Here is a 15,311-nt window from a genome sequence, read left to right as displayed (position 1 = left end):
AGTCAACCTATGTTTATAGAAAACATGATTTTTTTTCTTAAAAAATCATGTCGGGTTGGGCTCTATGGAACATATTGACATATAGAGAAGATATGTCCTGTGAATCAATTATTCAATCAAAGCGGCACATAGAGAAGATATACATAAAGATGCATGTATACATTCTAAAGCTAGCATATAGAGGCTATGCAATGAAAATTATGTACATCTAAGGTGTTTGCATATAGAGAAATACGCAAAAATCAACACTGGTTAGTTTTTCAATTGGCGTGTACGCCATCAAGGAGAAACATGAGAGGACGGTCCTAAGAGGATGGATCCTTATCCACACGTCGTACGGACAACTCACGTGCCACAATCATAACAACTACACGGACAACTCACGTGCTATCAATCCAGTTCATCGCACAGAAAGAATATTCAATACCACATGTATACGAACAATGAATATCAATTCACATACTCGTGGATTAAGGAAAATAGCATGTTAAGGTGCATGTAACGAGCATCATGTTCAAACAGAAAATCAAACCTAAACATAATCTCTAGCATGATTCAAGAAGTTCACGTAGTAATGCAATGATTAAGACATGAATCATAGAAAGCATACAATCTAAACAAGGCATGATAGAAGCCGAAAGTCTAATCCGGCCATAATTCATATATAGCACCGACATATACACTCATCACCTAGCGTATACGTCACTTCAAATATATTCCAATTAGACAAATAAGGTCATATCCTAAAGGTTTTTCCCTTACAACAAAGTTAGGCAGTATACTTACCTTAATAAGCCCAAATCAACCTTCCAAAATCACTTTTCCCTTAGAAATCGCCTCTAACGGGCGCTTGAATCTAGCCAAATAATACTCAATAACATCAATCAAAGCTATAGAAATCAATTTCAAACAATAAAGCTTCAATCTTTAATCAATTCCCAAGAAGTCAACAAATATCAACCTCAGGCCCACATGGTCAAAACATGAGTCTAGGGGTAGATCCCGTTTACCCACAGTCCTTTTAATAGGCATAGTTGAGTGTGATTATTAACCTAACGGTGAAAATATATCCTTACATAGTCGGCGTAAAACTCTTTTTATATATGTAAATTACTCTATTCAATATTCTAGTAACTACTTCCATTATTATCTGAATACACTTGACGTAGATAGAGTTGAAAAGCTAGGCTAGGGTGATGCATGCCTTTATTATCAGAGAATATTAAAGTTATTCTTCTTCTTCTTCTTCTTTTTTTTTTTTGTATTTCTTGAGAAATATAAAGGAAATCACTAAAAGTTCATACACTTAGAATCTTAATTTCTCAAGTCGGAAAGATCTTCAAGATTTCCTAATTAGCACTATCATGCACTGTATTTGTATTTGAATGAAAGACCAAAAGGACAGTTGAGAAAATACATGCATAGATCAAGAATTCTTAATATAAGCTTTTCAGACACCATTTTTCCATTTTTATATGAGATGCATTTTTGAAGCAAAATAAAAGTTTATATATTTTCTCACCAAACATTGGTCTTGTGGGGGTGCCAACGGTTGTGTTAGTTCAGGCTGCAGGTACATTGTCACATTAAGAAATGTTCACTTCACCTTTCTCACTTCTCTATCAAGACAAATACTATACATTTCTTTATCTCCCCATTAGGTGAACCAGCAATATTTTGTTAATTTGTTTCTTAGTGTTCATAAGAAAAAAGGAAAAACACTAGTATCATTTTGTCTATTTTTTAACCAATTAAAACCAGTATTTAATTCATTAGGCTATAACTTATAATGAACGTAAATAAAACCATGCGTGATGCGTCGTTATGAGAATATCTAATTTCAAGCTTTTGAAACTCAAGTACATGAATTAGTTAAAACACTAAATTGGGAAAAACAAACGCATGGGGATTAATTATGAGGATATTCAATTAAAAAAGGTTTCTTGCTTTGTTGTTAATATGATTGCTTCGAATTTTTAGGTCTAATTAGGAAATATTTGTCAACCTAAAGTCAGTCAAATGGTTTTGCTTACAATTGTCGTTAGCTTCCTCTGTGGAAAATGATCATCAACTACTTGGCCTAAAAACCAAAATACAGCTAAAATAATTAGGATGTAAGTTTTATAGACTACTCGTATAATTTTTACGCTGTCAAATACAATTTATTAGTGCCTTTAAGGTACGCCCTTCTGGTTGGTTGGTTATTCCTTTATCTGTCTTTCTTCATTCAGTTCTTTATTTTCGATCGTAAGGTATTTTAAGGGCTAAACTTTCTTTTGACATCTCTTTTTTATTTAGGCCACTATAAGCACAGGGTCTGCATTCAGTGGTGGAGCCACATTCAATCAAGGGGTGTTAATCGATACCTTTTACCGGAAGACTACACTATATTGCTAGATAATTTATTTAATTTTATGTATATTAATATTATCCCACACTGTTTGTATGTATATTTATTGTACGTTGACTTCCCTTGACTTTTCGATATATCTATGTTTTATATTTTGATACTCCTTAATGAAAATACTTGCTTCGTCATTGTCTGCATTACTATTAACCTAATCAGTTATGGCTAATCTTTCTATTTTTCATGTTACCATATTAGGCTCAGCATAAAAAGCAACTTGTTATTGTAGATTAACCTAATTTAATGATATATAAAAATTATATACTCTCAGTGCGAACTTTAATTGTTAACATGGTTAGCCCCCAACCACCCACCCTAGAAGTGTAAATAAAAGATAGATTCAATTCTTTGTTCTACATTCTCTAAGAAGTCATTGAGTTTCCCTCTCTTCATCCTACACCAACAAAAGAAAAACACTTGTTCATCTCTTCAAGCTCCATAACCCCTTCAAATTAATTTCTTGAAATTGACTTCTTGGAGCCTAAAATTCATTGACTATTTCCATTTTGTAGAGGTACATTACATACATTTTGTTACAAGTTTCTTCATGTATTCTTCTTTATTTTTTGTTTTTCTTTTGTCCTTTCTAATCATATTTAAGGTAAACTCTCATCATAATCATCTCCTTTGATTTGATATTGAGGTAATCCATCACAACATGCAAAGATACATTATAGTCTTGATACACAGGCACTTCTTTTCAAACGTGAAGATTAATATGGGAGTTTCGTCTATCTTGTGTCACTATGACTCCATTTGATAGTTTGGTTCATCCAACAATTCCAAAAGATCCTAATATCAGTATAAATATCGGTAATTTTGACCACTAGAATTAGGTCAGTGGTGAAGCTAGAAATTCTAATAAAAAAATTTAAACATACAAAAATATTACATTTGAGATTTGCACCACTACTTCTCTTACGTTAAGGGAATTCAAAAAAGATTATACGTATGAAAATAAATATTCGTATCCTATTTGTGCAGTATATATAACTTTCCAAGGAAAGGGAATCAATTGAATCCCCTTCAATGCATGTGGTTCTGTGATTGACTTTGACGGATAAAAAAAGTCTCCTAGTAATTTTTGTTTCTGCTGAAATTTGGACTTTGATCTCTCATATCTATCTTAGACATTTTTAGCCTAAGCTTATAGATCATCCTTATTTAGCCAATATTAATGAAACAATTTAATTTAAAGAGAAGAAGCAGCTGATTTATATTTGTTTTGATTTGATAAAGATGGGTGAGAAGACAAAGTTGCAGGTGGGTGTGGTGGGAGCATTATTTCTGTCAGTGGCATCCTCAGTCTCCATTGTTATCTGCAACAAAGCTTTGATGAGCAATCTTGGTTTTCCATTTGGTAACAACTATCTTCCTTTTTCTTTCACCAGCGCATGCAGTGTTTTCTGGTCGTTAGTGTCCGGTACTCGCATTATATTTTAATTAAATTGAGTCTCCGTTGCATAAGGCCCATTAAAAAGGAAAAGTGTTTCCTACCAGAATTTTTTTTGCATATTCAAAACTCATAGGCAAGTTAAGAACTGAGGATCATATTCATTCCACCGGTACCTAATCCACCAGCAGTTGGTAGAATACGTTACGTACGGCTTATTATCATTATAATATTATTTGTTTATTGCCACCAACTCTTAATAGCATTACATCTAATGTTAGTTAACCATGTGTTTGGTGTGCAGGCATATGTAAAATAAAAAATTAATTTATGAATATCATAGATTCCTTTTCATTAAGTTGATTTCCTAGTTATATTAGAGTTTAGTTACTTATTATCAATCAAAATCAATATTCTAATCAATTATAATTATTGTCGGAAGCATAAAATTGTCTAGGCTAAATTAACTTACAATTTTGGTGGGGAGGGGATTAACTTGTATTTTAACATTTGAAAGTGTAAATCTTTTTTCTAGTATTAGGGTATTTTATTTGTCGTAACAGATAATATTCTTTAATTTTTAATTTATTAATCTCACTTTTTATGGACGAACTACCTGTAATTAATTATTTTTGAGATAACGTGATAGTATTACAAAATTCTTATTGCAGCAACAACATTGACAAGTTGGCATCTGATGGTGACATTTGTTACACTTCATGTAGCACTTAGATTCAATTTCTTTGAGAGCAAACCTATTGACATGAAGACTGTGATGCTCTTTGGTATCTTAAATGGCGTTTCCATTGGCTTTCTCAATCTTAGCCTCGGTTTTAATTCTATTGGCTTCTACCAGGTAATTAGATCAATATTCCTAAGAATCACCAAAAGTGAATGTGTTGTTCAAGACATTCTTATAAAGTAAACTTTGTGCTTACATAACAAGTTTTACGGAAATATCCCAAATAACTCCTAACTTACCAACCTTCGGTCATTAATAATAGACTTACAAAAACCAATCATGCATATACAAAAATTGAAAACCCAAATAAATAAGGATTCTTTCTCTCCTAGAATCACACACAAAGATCTCCTTCCATATTTTTAAGCGTGATAGGAAATATTAGATACAATACGGAGAGGAAATTCCATGGACGAGGTAGCAAACAAGGTATATATATATATATATATATATATATATATATATATATATATATATATATATATATATATATATATATATATATATATAAATCCTAACTATATATGATTACCACTTACATAAAGACCCTAAACTTTATGAAAGAATAAAGTAATTAGATTTAAAACAATATAGTAGATATCATGCCTATAAGTTTCGTATATCACTTAGGCAATCCATAGGACAGTTTATGAACTGAATCAGATTTTATTAACTACAACCAGTAGGCAGGCTTGATTTGGGCTTCTTATCTAAAATATGCAATAAATCAATCTGTCCCAACCCTAATAGGATTGACAAGAGAGTATTTGCCAACAGTCATGGCATCGTGCTTAATGTCCTCTGCTATACATTTTGACGTTCCAGAGATCAACTCAAATCGCATTGCATCCACCAATGGTGATAATACTGTGATTACCCAAATCAATCTAATTACTTTATTCTTTCATAAAGTTTAGGGTCTTTATGTAAGTGGTAATCATATATAGTTAGGATTTATATATATATATATACCTTGTTTGCTACCTCGATAACACATAAGAAAAAACTAGTTTCTAAAAGTCAAATTTTGGTCCCTAAAAGTCAGTGGCGATCAAAAAGTCTGGTTCACTCATCAAAAATGTGCTAACACTGTCTTTTGTGTTGTTTTTGCAGATGACAAAGTTAGCAATTATACCTTTCACTGTACTTTTAGAAACCATTTTTTTGAAGAAGCAATTCAGGTAATTAATTCCAAGTTTCATATTTTCCTAAAACTAAAAAAAGGCTAGTCTCACAAGATCTCTTAGAATTTTTTTTTATTTTTTTTTTTATGCAGCTGGAATATTAAGTTCTCTCTATTAATTTTGCTGCTTGGAGTTGGCATTGCCTCCATTACTGATCTTCAGCTCAATTTTGTTGGCACAGTCCTCTCTCTACTAGCCATTGTTACAACTTGTGTTGGACAAATTGTATCCTTTCATTACGTAAAGAATTTATATTATGTGCACTGACAATATAATATTTTTATATCAGCATATGAAGTTATCTGCAATAACAGACAACTGTTTATAACAAATATGATCTCATATAATCTGAAAAGTAGAATAAATGGTATAATATAGCAAGTTAAACTACACTGATGGTGTAAAAATTCTACGTTGTTAGTGATATAACTTAATACTTATCATCCAATTATTATGTCATAAGAAGAAAGATTATGAAAGTTATTTAATTAGTTTCTTTGATAAATGATGTAATTATATAATTATCAATGGTTATTTCATGCTTTGACTTGACCCTCAAAATCAGCTTACTAACACAATTCAGAAGAGACTCAACATCTCATCTACACAGCTGTTGTACCAGTCAGCCCCTTTCCAATCAGCTATTCTATTTGTGACAGGGCCTTTGGTTGATCAATTCCTTACCAAAAAGAATGTTTTTGCCTATAAATACTCTAATGTTGTGTTGGTAAGCAAAAATCCTAATCCCCATTGTTTCTTGTGCATGTATGTTTCTACAAATTATTTGTTACTATAATCAGGGCGAAGTTACGTCAGGCTAATGATGGTCAGTTGGACATTCTTTGTCAAAAAATTATATTATATATATAGGTCAAACACTTTTTATACAACTGACCATTCTTCGTCAGAAAATTATACTATCAGTTAGATTATTTTTCAGTCAGGTTTCGGAATCTATTGGTAAAATTACTGTCATGTGACCAGGAGGTCACGGGTTCAAGCCGTGGAAATAGATTCTTGCAGAAATATAGGGTAAGATTGCGTATAATAAACCCTTGTGGTCCGGCCCTTTCCGAACCTCGCGCATAGCGGGAGCTTAGTGCACCGGGCTGCCCTTTTTTTTTTTTTAGGTTTAGGAATCTTTAAACATAGAAATCTTTGGCTAGATTTATAGAGATATTTTAATGAATTGAATTTGCAAAAAATGCAGGGGTTCATATTGCTGTCATGCCTGATTGCTGTGTCAGTGAATTTCAGCACATTTTTGGTGATAGGGAAGACATCACCAGTTACATACCAAGTGTTAGGCCACTTAAAAACATGCCTTGTTCTAGGACTTGGTTATACACTGCTGCATGATCCCTTCACATCAAGAAACATCCTTGGTATACTAGTAGCCATTGTTGGAATGGGATTGTATTCCTATTTTTGCACACATGAAACCAAAAGGAAACACCCTGGAGATCATTCTTCCATTCCTCAAGTAAGAATTCCCTTTATTTAGGAGTTTAACTTCTAAACATTCACAGTACAAAATAACTATAATTACATGTAACCGTTCATAAAAACTGACATTTGTAACGTACTAAAAATAAGACAAATTTATCGGTCGTAAGTTAAAAAGCACTAATAATATTAAAGTGTTTCACATTATCAGTACATATAAGTCTAATCATTTTCTAGTGTTTGGAATTTATTCCTGGTAATATTTATTTTTTGTTATCATCTCAGGTTAAAGAAAAAGATATTGCTACACCACTTCTAGCAGGGAAGGATGGTTATCAAGATAAGGAAAATCATGAACCGAAGAAGTTATCCAAGGATTCTCTTGTTTAAGTTTTAGAGTTGAGATGATCTCTGTCTCAAATAAAAAGAATTATTTGAATTTAGATACATTCCACTTGATGTAGATGCTTTTTGGTTCATTTCAATAATATGCACCATTTTCCAAGAATTTATTATATTGTCTTCCAAATTCTTTTTCACTAATATGATATAGCCCGTATCTCCACTCAGGCCATCAAGCTAGGACTCCTTCAATACTATTTGTATTGTCTCCTCCAAATGGCTTTTTTTATTTGTTAAATCATATGCATCAAATTCATAGCACAGTCCCTAATAGTTTAACAGCTTGTTTGGATGGTTGTTACCCATTGTATTTTATTGTATTGTTATCCCAAAACAATGTTTGTTTTGATTGTTTATTTAAAATTGGTTGTATCGTATTGTTAAATTCATTGTTCCGGAACAACCAAAAGCCCTATTTTATGAAACAGTTGATTTGGTGTGGTGGGATCGTTTCCTATTTTCTTTTTCAATTGTGCCCTTACTTATTACTCTATAATTCTATTTTATTATTATTATTATTTTTTAACTCCAAATCTCCAACCTATTGACCTACTTTGTCTTCTTCCATCTTTTATAGAGTTGGTTTGTCCCGTTCTTTTTATCCAAGTCTCCGTTCAATTCTTTGTCTCTTTCCATCGTTTTAATTTTTTTGTGTTGCTAATATTAGTTAACCTTTTTTTCCAAGTTTTTGCTCTTGTTTTCAAGCTACATAATTAATCATAAATTAGTAGAAAGAGGTTGTCTTAAATTATTTTTATGTGTAATTCTTGATAAATTTTATTTAAAACAATTGGGAGTATTTTAGTGAACTTATCAGTTACAGTACAGTACGATACAATCAAACCAAACAACAAAATATTATTTAAAAATAACAAACGATACAGTCTATTCAAATGTTGTATCCATAAAACGATACAATACAGTACAATACAAGACATTATAAAACGATGAATAACAATATGATCCAAACATAGTGTAAGTTCTGATTACTAAGGTATCTATCGCTACCTGAGTTACTACTTACTATTGCGCAAAAGAAAGAATCTTGGCCTATCTAATATTTGTCATTAACGGAGCTCTAGGGTGAAATGAATGGACTTCATGTGTCCAAATTTGTTCGAAAAAGAAGATCCAAACTTACCCCTTAACTTTTACTGTACAATATTTTTAAGTTACCTTCAAGTTATTATTCCATTAGGGATAAAGGCAAAAATGAGACCTTTTTTCTTAGCACCGTAGGTAATATTAGATTAAAAGAAGTTCAACAAAAATCAAAATTGCTCAATTTTGGATAATACATGGGTAAAGGGAAAGAGTCAAAAATACCCCTTTACTATAGAAATTTGTTTAGATTTATCCTCAAATCAAACAAAGATACCCCTACCGTATCTGCTCCATCCGGGTTTATTTTTACCCTGACCCGACCCAATGCCCGGTACCCACCCTAAAAAATTAAACCCTTATTCAACCACTTTAAAGTCTGGACCTTACTTTTTGGTCGTTACTTCACCTCCTTCATTGGAGCCTTTTATCTGCAAATGCACTTTGAAGAACTCAAGAAATGAAGGTCAATCTCTATTTGCACATCCACCTTGATAAACCCAAGAAAAGAACGGTTAACCTCCATAAGAGTAAACGAGATAACCTGTTTATATTTTTTATCACTTAGACCCACAAAGTTACAATATACAATGTGAAATCTGGAATTCCTCAAGTTATTGGCATTCTACCAAGCTCAGATAACTATTTCCCCCCTCTCTAATGTTGAATTTGGCAAATTTTTGTCCCACATCGGTGGGCTCTTGAATTTTGGGGGGATTTTCCCCCTATAAAAGAAGGCCTAATGTTTAGGATTTAAACACACCTCTCATTTGCCTTCTCATCTGTTTAAGGCATTTGTATCTTCTCTCTTTAGTATTATTTCACTTGTATTTTTGGAGTGAAATAAAATATTGGTTGTGTCCGAGGAGTAGGCAAAATTAGCCGAACCTCGTAAATTCTGGTGTTCCCTTTATTGTTGTTTTATTGTCTTATTTATTATTTGGTGGCTGTCATAATTTTTGGTATAGTAGTTGTGACTTATTCACACTATATACATTTGGCTTCCGCAACAATTGGTATCAGAGCCAAGGTACTGTCTAAGTATGCTCTGTGGTTGCAGCATAGTCTGATCTTCCACATCAGAAAAGATTTATCTTGGTAACTGAGTCAAGGTTCTGTCTGAGTATGCTCTGTGGTTGCAGCTTAGTCTGATCTTCCACACCAGAAAGGAAATAATCTTGATTTGTGTCGTCAGCTATTAAATAATATTTGTGTCAAAGATGGGAGACAATAAACAAGAAGAATCTACATCAAGTGTCAACAATACGTCATCATTGGCATCTTCGCTTATGACAAGAATTGTGTCAAATGCGAAATTTGCGGTCGAAATATTTGACGGGTCCGGACATTTTGGGATGTGGCAAGGCGAGGTTCTAGATGTCCTTTTTCAACAAGGGCTAGATCTGGCCATTGAAGAAAAGAAACCAGATGTTATTGGAGAAGAAGATTGGAGAATTATCAACCGTGTTGCTTGCGGTACCATTCGATCCTACCTTGCTAGAGAGCAGAAATATCCATACACAAAGGAAACTTCTGCAAGTAAATTATGGAAAGCACTGGAGGATAAATTTTTGAAGAAAAACAGTCAAAATAAATTGTACATGAAGAAGAGACTGTTTCACTTCACCTATGTTCCTGGTACCACGATGAATGAACATATCACCAGTTTCAATAAGTTGGTCACAGATTTGCAAAATATGGATACAACTTATGATGATGGTGACTTGGCCTTAATGTTGTTGGCGTCACTTCCTGATGAGTACGAGCACCTTGAAACTACTCTACTCCATGGAAATGACGAAATTTCTCTCAGAGAAGTTTGTTCGGCTTTGTACAGCTATGAACAAAGAAAGCGAGAAAAACAGAAGGGCGGAGAAGGAGAAGCACTGTTTGTGAGGGGTCGTCCTCAAAATCAAACGAGGACAAAGAAGGGAAGATCCAAGTCAAGATCCAGACCCAGCAAAGATGAATGTGCCTTTTGTCGAGAAAAAGGGCACTGGAAGAAAGACTGTCCGAAGTTGAAGAATAAGGCCAAACATAACAATGGAAAGGCTATTATGGATTCAAATGTAGCTGATTGTGATGATTCAGACTTCTCATTAGTTACAACAGAGTCATCAACATCATCAGACATATGGTTGATGGACTCGGCTTGTAGCTATCATATGTGTCCCAACAGGGACTGGTTCGTGGAATTTCAAGAAGGAGAATATGGAGTCGTCCACACAGCGGATAACAGCCCTCTTACCTCATATGGCATTGGTTCAATACGATTAAGGAACCATGATGGAATGATCAGAACATTGATAGATGTTCGATATGTACCGGATTTGAAGAAGAATCTCATCTCTGTGGGAGCCCTAGAATCAAAAGGGTTCAAAATCATTGCAGAAAATGGAGTGATGAGAGTATGCTCTGGTGCACTAGTGGTAATGAAGGCTAATCGGAAGAATAATAATATGTACCGCTATCGTGGCAGTACAGTTATTGGGACAGCGACAGTGACATCCAGTGATGACAAAGAAGCAGAAGCAACCAAGCTATGGCACATGCGCTTGGGACATGCTGGAGGAAAATCCTTGAAAACTCTATCAGATCAAGGATTGTTAAAAGGAGTAAAGGCTTGCAACTTGGAGTTTTGTGAGCATTGTGTTAAAGGGAAACAGACAAGGGTTAAATTTGGTACAGCGATCCATAATACTAAAGGCATTTTGGATTATGTACACTCTGATGTTTGGGGTCCTTCCAAAACACCTTCATTGGGTGGGAAGCACTATTTTGTAACCTTTGTTGATGATTTTTCTCGAAGAGTGTGGGTGTATACAATGAAAAACAAAGATGAAGTGCTGGGAATTTTTCTCAAATGGAAGACGATGGTGGAGAATCAAACAGGCAAGAGGATCAAGTGTATTCGCACAGACAATGGAGGTGAATACAAAAATGATCATTTCAATAAGGTCTGTCAAAATGATGGCATCGTCCGACACTTCACTGTCAGACATACACCACAACAGAATGGAGTGGCTGAACGTATGAACCGGACCTTGCTGGAGAAGGTACGGTGTATGTTGTCCAATGCTGGCTTGGGCAAAGAATTTTGGGCTGAGGCAGTTACATATGCATGCCACCTCATTAATCGCTTACCATCTGCTGCTATTGATGGCAAGACACCATTTGAAAAATGGTATGGAAAGCCTGCTTTAGATTATGACTCTTTGCACGTGTTTGGCTCAACTGCATATTATCATGTGACGGAGTCAAAATTAGATCCAAGGGCAAAGAAGGCTATTTTTATGGGAATTACTTCTGGAGTCAAAGGATATCGCTTATGGTGTCCTATGACAAAGAAAGTAATATTCAGCAGGGATGTTACCTTTGATGAATCTGCTATGGTAAATAAGGTAACAGAAGACACCAAACAAAATAAAGGTGCTTCTAAGCAGGTGGAGTTTGAGGGAAAATTTATTTTTCCTACACAAGAAGCAGAGGAGGAAACAAATGAAGATTACCCTCTGGAAGGAGAGCCAGTAGAGGAGATTCCAACTCAGGAACCTCAACAACAACTTGAATCAATAGCAACCAGCAGGCCAAAAAGAACAATAACGAAACCTGTTCGTCTCATAGAAGACAGTTGCTTGTGCAACCTCAATTGTAGCTGATGATGTTCCTACCACTTATAAAGATGCTGTCCAAAGTTCAGAAGAAGATAAGTGGAGGATTGCCATGAATGATGAAATACAGTCCCTTCATCAGAATCATACATGGAGATTGGCCAATCTCCCGAAGGGAAAGAAAGCAATTGGGTGCAAATGGGTATTTGCAAAGAAAGAAGGATTTCCTAACCAAGTAAATGTTCGCTACAAAGCAAGATTGGTGGCCAAAGGATATGCTCAAAAGGAGGGAATTGATTACAATGAAGTGTTTTCTCCAGTTGTAAAACATTCCTCCATTAGAATTATGTTGGCTTTGGTAGCACAATTGGATTTGGAACTAGTTCAGATGGATGTAAAAACTGCGTTTTTACATGGAAACTTGGAGGAGGAAATCTACATGACTCAGCCAGAAGGATTCAAAGTTGCTGGAAAAGAAAATATGGTGTGCAAACTTGAAAAATCGTTGTACGGATTGAAACAATCTTCTAGACAATGGTACAAGCGATTTGACGAGTTTATGTTGCGGCAAGGGTACAAGAGAAGCAAATACGATCATTGTGTGTATTTGCACAAGCTTAAAGATGGTTCCTTTGTATATCTTCTCCTATATGTTGATGATATGTTGATAGCTTCCAAGAATTCGGAAGAAATTGATAAGTTGAAGATTCAACTGAAGAAGGAGTTCGAGATGAAGGATTTGGGTGAGGCAAAGAAAATTCTTGGCATGGAGATAATTAGAGATAGACGTTCAAAGAAACTCTGTTTATCTCAAAAGGAATATTTGAAGAGAGTACTTCAACGTTTTGGCATAGATGACAAGACTAAGCCAGTTAGTACTCCACTTGCTTCCCATTTTAAGCTAAGTACTACTATGTCGCCAATGGATGAAGCTGAACGAAAGTATATGTCAAAGGTACCATACGCAAATGCTGTTGGTAGCTTGATGTATGCAATGGTTTGCACAAGGCCTGACATTTCACAAGCTGTTGGAGTTATTAGCAGATATATGCACAATCCAGGGAAGGAGCATTGGCAAGCTGTGAAGTGGATTCTACGGTATATTCATAATACTGTAGATGTCGGGTTAGTTTTTGAGCAGGAAGACAATCAGTCTGTAGTTGGATATTGTGACTCAGATTTTGCGGGTGATCTGGACAAACGAAGATCAACTACTGGTTATGTGTTTACTTTTGCAAAGGCACCAGTTAGTTGGAAGTCTACTTTGCAGTCAACAGTTGCTTTGTCTACAACAGAGGCAGAGTACATGGCTATTACAGAGGTTGTGAAAGAGGCAATTTGGCTTCAAGGATTGCTAAAGGAGCTTGGTGTTGAACAAAAAGGTATCACAATTTTTGTGATAGTCAAAGTGCTATTCAATTAGCGAAGAACCAAGTTTATCATGCAAGGACGAAGCATATTGATGTTCGGTATCATTTCGTACGAGAAATCATAGAAGAAGGAGGAGTCACAGTGAAGAAAATTCATACTACGGAGAATCCTGCTGATATGCTGACAAAGGTGGTGACTGCGGTCAAGTTTCAACATTGTTTGAATTTGATCAACATTGTTGAAAACTGAAGATTGAAGATGAAGACACAATCAAAATTTGTTATTGAGAGAAAATTGAAGATGTGGAATTTTGCCAAGGTGGAGATTTGTTGAATTTGGCAAATTTTTGTCCCACATCGGTGGGCTCTTAAGTTTTGGGGAAATTTTCCCCCTATAAAAGAAGGCCTAATGTTTAGGATTTAAAAACACCTCTCATTTGTCTTCTCATCTGTTTAAGGCATTTGTATCTTCTCTCTTTAGTATTATTTCACTTGTATTTTTTGGAGTGAAATAAAATATTGGTTGTATCCGAGGAGTAGGCAAAATTAGCCGAACCTCGTAAATTCTGGTGTTCCCTTTATTGTTGTTTTATTGTCTTATTTATTATTTGGTGGCTGTCATAATTTTTGGTATAGTAGCTGTGACTTATTCACACTATATACATTTGGCTTCCGCAACATCTAATTCCTTTTGTGAGGGATGAAGTTTAAAGCGAGAGAGATTCATGTTAAAGACGAAGTTAAATCCAAAATTGGGGTTCCAGTAAAGAAAACAGAAAAGGAACAAATTAAACCTATAATTTATGTGCTGTTACAGGCATAGATCAACAATGAGACTTCAGTTATCTTGATCTTTCTGTAGAAATGAGAATTCAGTCTTTGTTGTGTCCGTCTCACTCTCACAGCTCTTTGTCACTTTTTGTGTAATAGCCTAGAGAATGGTCAAATGAATAGGATTTTAAGATCTAGTTATTATGTTGACAACTTTTTAGAGTGGTAATGGATAAAGGTGTGTTTCTTTCTCACTATTTACCCAAAAATCCGAAAATAAACCACATAACAATAAGAAGAAGAAAACAACAGAAATTCAGTACGAAAATTTAATTGCTGAAGAATTTGTTGAAGTTCACAAGGTCGGTCTGAAGACTTGAACTTGGGGGGAGGAGTAGGGATGTTGAATAAGGGTTTAACTTTTAGAGTGAGTACTTGCTATTGGGTCGAGTCAGTGTAAAAATAAACCCAGCAAATGGCTTAAATGGCTGACATGTGACCCCTCCGCTAACCTGGGGGTATATTTGTCCAATAGTAAAACGATAGGAATATTTTTGCTCGATTAGTATGATGGAGGGTAACTTTAAAAAAATTTCCATAGTAGTAGGATATATTTTACCCTTTTTCCGTAGCCACAATTAAAGCCTACAGGTTTTCATTTCCCTTACTGGTGCGCCTTGCAAAACATAATCAGCACTTTCTTCAAAGATTTACTACGAATGTCAAGGTATACATATTTTCTATTACTATTCCTTTGACGCAAATGGAAACTATACATTCACACTGCCATGAATCGTTTGTTAAAAATAAAAAAAATCCCCGACTCATAATGTCATCATTTGAAGTAAATGCAACTGTAATATTAAGTCAGTAATTTGCGAGAT

At 34.7% G+C, this 15,311-nt stretch overlaps 1 protein-coding gene across 1 annotated transcript; it reads left to right on the top strand.

The window, feature by feature from the left end:
- Window positions 1–2,764: 2,764 nt before the first annotated feature.
- On the top strand, window positions 2,765–7,680 carry LOC104249713 (UDP-xylose transporter 1-like). Its single transcript, XM_009806189.2, has 8 exons — window positions 2,765–2,921; window positions 3,647–3,767; window positions 4,472–4,656; window positions 5,656–5,723; window positions 5,819–5,951; window positions 6,292–6,453; window positions 6,937–7,209; window positions 7,458–7,680. The coding sequence occupies exons 2-8, from the start codon at window positions 3,647–3,649 to the stop codon at window positions 7,560–7,562; spliced, it is 1,047 nt and encodes a 348-aa protein (XP_009804491.1). The 5' UTR covers window positions 2,765–2,921; the 3' UTR covers window positions 7,563–7,680.
- The last annotated feature ends 7,631 nt before the right edge of the window (window positions 7,681–15,311 follow it).

Source organism: Nicotiana sylvestris, chromosome 2 (genome assembly GCF_000393655.2).
Source record: "Nicotiana sylvestris chromosome 2, ASM39365v2, whole genome shotgun sequence".
Lineage (NCBI taxonomy): Eukaryota > Viridiplantae > Streptophyta > Magnoliopsida > Solanales > Solanaceae > Nicotiana > Nicotiana sylvestris.
This window is presented reverse-complemented; position numbering and strand designations above follow the sequence as displayed.